This window comes from Trematomus bernacchii, unplaced genomic scaffold, assembly GCF_902827165.1.
Source record: "Trematomus bernacchii unplaced genomic scaffold, fTreBer1.1, whole genome shotgun sequence".
In the NCBI taxonomy this organism is placed as follows: Eukaryota; Metazoa; Chordata; class Actinopteri; order Perciformes; family Nototheniidae; genus Trematomus; species Trematomus bernacchii.
This window is the reverse complement of record NW_022987735.1, coordinates 1,221,826-1,228,808: the sequence shown is the minus strand read 5'-3', so window position 1 is coordinate 1,228,808 and position 6,983 is coordinate 1,221,826. Positions and strand designations below refer to the sequence as shown.

The window sequence follows — 6,983 nt, the reverse complement described above, 5'->3', positions numbered from 1 at the left end:
CAGTCCCACATTACCGGTGTTGTGTCAAATTATGCACCCCCATCATGAAATGCCCCCCTTGTCACGGGAAAGCGCATTTCTAAATGACACGTTTACACCTTAAAACGATGTTTAAAGCGAAAAGTAAACGTTCAGGGTTTTTATTAATGGTAATTTTCAGACTGTGAGTTGTTTAGTGGTAGCTCATATAGTCTTGATTCTTGTGGTTATACTTTTCGCTCCGTATTTGATGGTAGTGGTGTCGAAATTCATTCGTCACTTTCCTTTTTTTTTTAATTATTGTTACGTCCTGTCTGTATACACGTGCTTTAAAATGTATTGTTTAATTTTACATATTTGTCATAATAATCAAAATATATGTTTACAAATGTTACATAGTCTTTGTCAGCATATTTTTGCCACGTTATGCACCCCTTGCTATCTTACAAAATAAAAGTGTCACATTCATGAAACTTGCTTTATTCATTGGTACTAGTCCTACAACTATACCCTGAAAAATGCTTGAGGGTGGGATTAATACAAACATCTTTTTGGGTGGTGTTAGAAGTATTCGATGTTCTCGCGCCCAGGAGAGGAGCTTAGAATGAAGAGACTAATGGAGTCTCCGAAAAGGTTCAAATTGGTTGAGTTTAATTAAATGGCACGATGATACAACAAGCAGAGGGTAAGAGGAGAGACAGAGCAGCTGTTGCCTCGCCGGGGTGAAGGGGTGAAGTCCCGTGGTGAAGAAGAAGAAGTGCTGTCCAGCTAAATCTCAGTCGTGACCCCTCCTCATCAATGGTGGGCGGTGACGTAGGGAGGGAACTTCCCTCCTCTTTCTCATTGTCTTAGTTTCTCTGATTAGGTCATCTCTCTGAGAGTGAATCTTAAATGTATGTGTGATCAACAGTCGCTTTTTTAGGGGGTGAGGTTTTGCATACTGTGTCTGTGTATCAGCTGCTACGACAAAGCTTACTGTGCGTTTAAACTAAATTACGTCATTGAATATTGATTTTAATTTCTAACAATCCCTCCTTTCACACCTTTTAAGGTGTGTGAACACAATACTGAAATCAATGAGTTCTTCATAAGACAGCTTTTAAACTGACGGTATGTTTTCTAAATTATGCTATAAAACATTGATTTTAATTTCTAACAGTGGGGTGCATTTTATGACAGGCCTGGTTATCACAATATGCCCCCCCTTGCTATCTTACAAAATAAAAGTGTCACATTCATGAAACTTGCTCCATTCATTGGTACTAGTCCTACAACTATACCCTGAAAAATGCTTGAGGGTGGGAATAATACAAACATCTTTTTGGGTGGGGTGCATTTTATGACAGGCCTGGTTATCACAATATGCCCCCCTTTGCTATCTTACAAAATAAAAGTGTCACATTCATGAAACTTGCTCCATTCATTGGTACTAGTCCTACAACTATACCCTGAAAAATGCTTGAGGGTGGGATTAATACAAACATATTTTTAGGTGGGGTGCATTTTATGACAGGCCTGGTTATCACAATATGCCCCCCCTTGCTATCTTACAAAATAAAAGTGTCACATTCATGAAACTTGCTCCATTCATTGGTACTAGTCCTACAACTATACCCTGAAAAATGCTTGAGGGTGGGATTAATACAAACATCTTTTTGGGTGGGGTGCATTTTATGACAGGCCTGGTTATCACAATATGCCCCCCCTTAATATCTTACAAAATAAAAGGGTCACATACATTAAAACAATATTGGATGATAGTCATTATTTTGGAGTGTTTTGGAGATGGAGATAAATCATGGGTCAAAATTGACCCGAGAACACCATGAACGGTAACAGCTTTCGAACACAACACAAGGGTTAAAGATGAATATGACATGTTGTTCACACTGATTTAGATTGATTACCATGTCACTGGACTCTAATCTTCAAAATGAATGTTTATTTTATGTGTGATAATGTACACAATTTTAGTATGGATAATATGTCACTTTATTTCTATATTTCATTCAACATGTATTATTAATTACTGTGTGTATGTAAATGTGTTGGACAATTGCAGGACTAGCCCTCACTCCATATTTGTTTTATTTCTGACTCGGATGATAAACCAGGCCTGTCATAAAATGCACCCCCCCCCCCCCCAAAAGATATATTATATTAATCCCACCCTCAAGCATTTTTCAGGGTATAGTTGTAGGACTTGTACCAATGAATGGAGCAAGTTTCATGAATGTGACACTTTTATTTTGTAAGATAGCAAGGGGTGCATAACGTGGCAAAAATATGCTGACAAAGACTATAACATTTGTAAACATGTCATAAAATGCACCCCACCCAAAAAGATGTTTGTATCAATCCCACCCTCAAGCATTTTTCAGGGTATAGTTGTAGGACTTGTACCAATGAATGGAGCAAGTTTCATGAATGTGACACTTTTATTTTGTAAGATAGCAAGGGGGGGCATATTGTGATAACCAGGCCTGTCATAAAATGCACCCCACCCAAAAATATGTTTGTATTATTCCCACCCTCAAGCATTTTTCAGGGTATAGTTGTAGGACTAGTACCAATGAATGGAGCAAGTTTCATGAATGTGACACTACACACTTTTATTTTGTAAGATAGCAAGGGGGGGCATATTGTGATAACCAGGCCTGTCATAAAATGCACCCCACCCAAAAAGATGTTTGTATCAATCCCACCCTCAAGCATTTTTCAGGGTATAGTTGTAGGACTTGTACCAATGAATGGAGCAAGTTTCATGAATGTGACACTTTTATTTTGTAAGATATTAAGGGGGGCATATTGTGATAACCAGGCCTGTCATAAAATGCACCCCACCCAAAAAGATGTTTGTATCAATCCCACCCTCAAAAAACTGAAAAGGAAGTGATGAATGAATTTCGACACCACTACCATCAAATACGGAGCGAAAAGTTTAACCACAAGAATCAAGACTATATGAGCTACCACTAAACAACTCACAGTCTGAAAATTACCATTAATAAAAACCCTGAACGTTTACTTTTCGTTTTAAACATCGTTTTAAGGTGTAAACCATAGTGTAAACGTGTCATTTAGAAATGCGCGTTCCCGTGACAAGGGGGGCATTTCATGATGGGGGTGCATAATTTGACACAACACCGGCATTGACCAACAGAGGGCAGAAGCGCACTAACCTGCACTTACTCTGATGCAATGTAGTCATCGAAGAAGACATGGAAATGATGCTGCTTCTGACCGCTGCTTTTTTTTCCATAACACTCACTTAAACTAAAAACTGGACACTGTCATGTTTAGCGTTGGATACATAGTTTGATAGGCAGCCCTGCAACACACCAGCTAAGCAGGACGTGGGTCTATTTTAACGGTGAGTTTGGGTTTAAAAGAAAGGAGAGAAACGAAGTGGGCAGTGCCCTGTGTTAGCAACGTCAGCTAACGTTAAGGGTGACGGCCGTGACGGCTGATGTCTATGAAAACATGGCGGTGAAACTATCAATATAACGTTAAAACTATCTTACAATAACTGCGACTCAGTGGTAATTCATCATTCAAGGTAATGTATGTTGCCGAAGTTATTAGAATGTAAGGCACATGTTATTGTGGTATAACATGTAAATTCATTAGTCAAAGCTTATGCACAAGAAGATATAAAAACAATACATTTGGACTCAATCGTTTTACTGTCATTTTGTAAGTTTAAAATAGCTAATATTGCAATGTCATGTTTCTAAGATATTTACTATTGTATGTTGTCTATGGCTACTTGCTAAGTTGCCTTCTTCTCTTATGTATAAACACAAATTAACTCATTACCACTCTCTTTTTTATACATGCATACATTTTAACTTCCATTTCTCTTCAATGCAGGGGGCATCAGAGCTATGGCAACTGCACAGTCGGCTGTAACGTTTGCAGTGTGCATCCTCATGATAACAGAGCTAATACTTGCCAAGAAGGACTATTATGATATACTGGGAGTGCCTAAAGATGCTACTGAGCGACAGATAAAAAAAGCTTTCCACAAGCTTGCAATGAAACATCACCCAGATAAGAACAAGAGCCCAGACGCTGAAGTGAGATTCAGAGAAATCGCTGAAGGTACAGATAAATCTATCTTTCTTGTTTTGGTGGGATAATTGTATTGTTTTGTTACATAATGGAATGATATTCCATTGTGTAGTGTTGCGTGATCCAGTGTGGACGATAATGATAAATCTTTCTCAGCTTCAATTCAAGAACTCTGAAGGATGAATATGCTGAGAGCTCGCACATTTCCTATTACGCTTTTCATGTACTTGGATGCATGGGCGTAGGAAGCATCCTCATTGTGGGTGGGACAATTTGACAGGGGGGTCCGGGGGCATGCTCCCCCGGGAAGATTATTTTTTTTAAATGCATCAATCTGCTGCACTTTGAGAGCAAAATTAGGGACTAAATCTATGGATACATTTCTCAAAAACACCCTTGTGAAACAGAACTGTAAACAGATTAACTTTTTCTTTATGCATATTTTACAAATAACTCCCCTTTTAAACGGTATTCTTGTGTTACTGTCCTATAGAATGAGTTGGAATTATTTCATACCTGTTATTCTCTTATTTTGTATAATGATCATATAAAAGGTGTGCCTTGGAAATACTTTACATAAATGATTACCAAACCATTTGAGACCCACTACTTAGACTAAAGTTAACTATCTAAACACTCAGAGAGTCATTTACCTCACTAAGCTGTAGTTATCAGCCTCTCAGTCTGACAGGAGAGGACTCTCCCTCCACCTCTCAGAGAGTCCTTTACCTCACTGAGCTGTAGTTATCAGCCTCTCAGTCTGACAGGAGAGGACTCTCCCTCCACCTCTTTAATAAGAGCGCCTTATATCCGGGTGCTAGTGGAGCACGCTCGTGAACTGTTAGCGCCAGAGCCTCGCAGCGGGGAAACTGGCGCGCATAATTTTAGAACTACAGACACAGCTACACAAAAAACGAAGCATGTGTACGGGTCATGTGTATGGCTCTGAGAATCTGCCTTGGTACAAAGTAGCAGTGAAAACAGGGTATGGAATTTTATTGATTTGGGCATTCTCTCAATAAGCAAGTGGAATGGATTTGATAATGAAGCACTGACACAGCACTCTACAGAGAGTGGCGAGTGGATAGACCGATTCACGGACTTTCCGCATTGTAAAAGTGGGGGGGTCTAAACTAATCATTTTAAAAGGTGGGGGGGACTTGTCCCACCCTCATATAATGGCTATATGCGTAGATGGGACTTTTTAGAAATGTTGATGAGATGCTAATCCAACCTTGACTGAATTATGTCTTCCTTTTCACAGTTTATGAAACGTTATCAGATGAAACCAGAAGAAGAGAATATGACCAGTTTGGTGACACCTCTGCATATTTCACTGGGGAGACGCAAGGCAGACATAGACAGGGCGCACACCAACCTTTCAGCTTCAACTTTGATGACATTTTCAAAGACTTTGACATCTACAGCCAGAACAGGCATGCCCGTCATCGAAGACACTTTGATGAACACTCCAGGACCCACAAGGAGTCCCACAGTAGACATAAGAGACGCGTTCAAGGAGGTTTTGGAGCAGGTATCTTTGATGATATGTATGAGGACATAGAGAAAATGTTTACCTTTGACAGCACCAAACAGACTGACAACAGGTTTCATGGTGCATCAAAACAACACTGTAGAACAGTGACACAACGCAGGGGAAATATGGTAACCACATACACAGACTGTACTGCATCTTAAGATGCAATGTGAAATGACTCAAAGTTGTCCAAATGGCATACAAAACTGTTGTATCCATTAGGTAACATAAAGCCACTTGGTTCAAATGCTGTGAAATGTGAGCGATGACATTGATATCTGACATTCAGGCACAGTTAACATCAGTTTACTTATTTTAGGTCTAAAAAGCTATGTTTTCTTAAAGCTATTCCTCTTGTGTGGTGCTCATGGACTTGTACATGATTGTAGTAGTTTTTCACGTATTGTGAAATAACCTGACGGAGTATTTTGTCGATCATTTTAAGCACCTTTTGATAGTGGAACTGGTTAAGTTTAATGTTTGGAGAAACATTTTTGTTAAAGAAATACTCGTGTGTCAGTAATTCACCATTTCTATTATGTGTATTTGTTTAGATTTGAGTGTCTTTTGTATAGGTTTTGTCATTGTTGGTTTCAAACCACAACTCAAGGTACAAACAATAGCCAGTGGATTTCTGCTTATGTCAGCGTTGTCAACACAATCCTCTGACCCTCCACAAGCTGGCTAGTTTTACTCTTTAACTTGTTTGTGTTACATCTTGTTTAAATATTCATTCATTCTACACTTCCAGTCATTTTTGAACAAACTATATTTTTAAATGTGTTGTATTGAGTGCATTTGTAAAGAAAGTTACACATTTGTAAATATATGTAAATATTAGTAGTAAAGAGGTATAAGTAAATAGATAAATGTTTTTGACTCCAGCCTATCTTTATAAATAAGTGTGAAGCCTACGCTGTTCTGCTGTGGTATTTTGAGTTACTCAAAGTGGCAGAGGACATCTAGATTGAGGTCATCTTTCATCATCAAAAAAATACAACAATTTCTGTTTTCTTGATGAGTATTTAATATACATTTCCAATTACCATGGTTAAAAATCAACCGGACATGCTAAAATATAAATAAATACCTCTGACTGGCCCGGCAGGCAAACTACAAAGAGTGTTCTCTGTAAACTAACACAAGCAGACTACAGCACATAGGTTTCACAACATCAGATTGTACTTGTCACAAGGTTTATTTTTTTATATTCCAATTTTAAAATATTTGTTTCAAATGTACACTGCATACTGTTTTCGTTCCATTACATCTTATATTTGAACTAGTCACAATAAAGTGCTCCTTTTACACCGTTGTGTACAATGTTTATCTCCAATAATGATAGTACTTGAAAAATTCAAAGGCACTTTCGATTTTGTATAAAATGTCTTTT

At 38.3% G+C, this 6,983-nt stretch overlaps 1 protein-coding gene across 2 annotated transcripts; it reads left to right on the top strand.

The window, feature by feature from the left end:
* The first annotated feature begins 3,181 nt into the window (after positions 1–3,181).
* Positions 3,182–6,898, top strand: dnajb9a (DnaJ heat shock protein family (Hsp40) member B9a). Of its 2 annotated transcripts, none has more exons than XM_034145944.1 (3): positions 3,182–3,352; positions 3,853–4,083; positions 5,318–6,898. In XM_034145944.1, exons 2-3 carry the CDS (start codon positions 3,867–3,869, stop codon positions 5,749–5,751), a joined length of 651 nt encoding a protein of 216 aa, XP_034001835.1. In that variant the 5' UTR covers positions 3,182–3,352; positions 3,853–3,866; the 3' UTR covers positions 5,752–6,898. The 2 variants fall into 2 exon arrangements, with proteins under 2 accessions (XP_034001835.1, XP_034001836.1); XM_034145945.1 differs by lacking the exon at positions 3,182–3,352 and adding an exon at positions 3,472–3,538.
* The last annotated feature ends 85 nt before the right edge of the window (positions 6,899–6,983 follow it).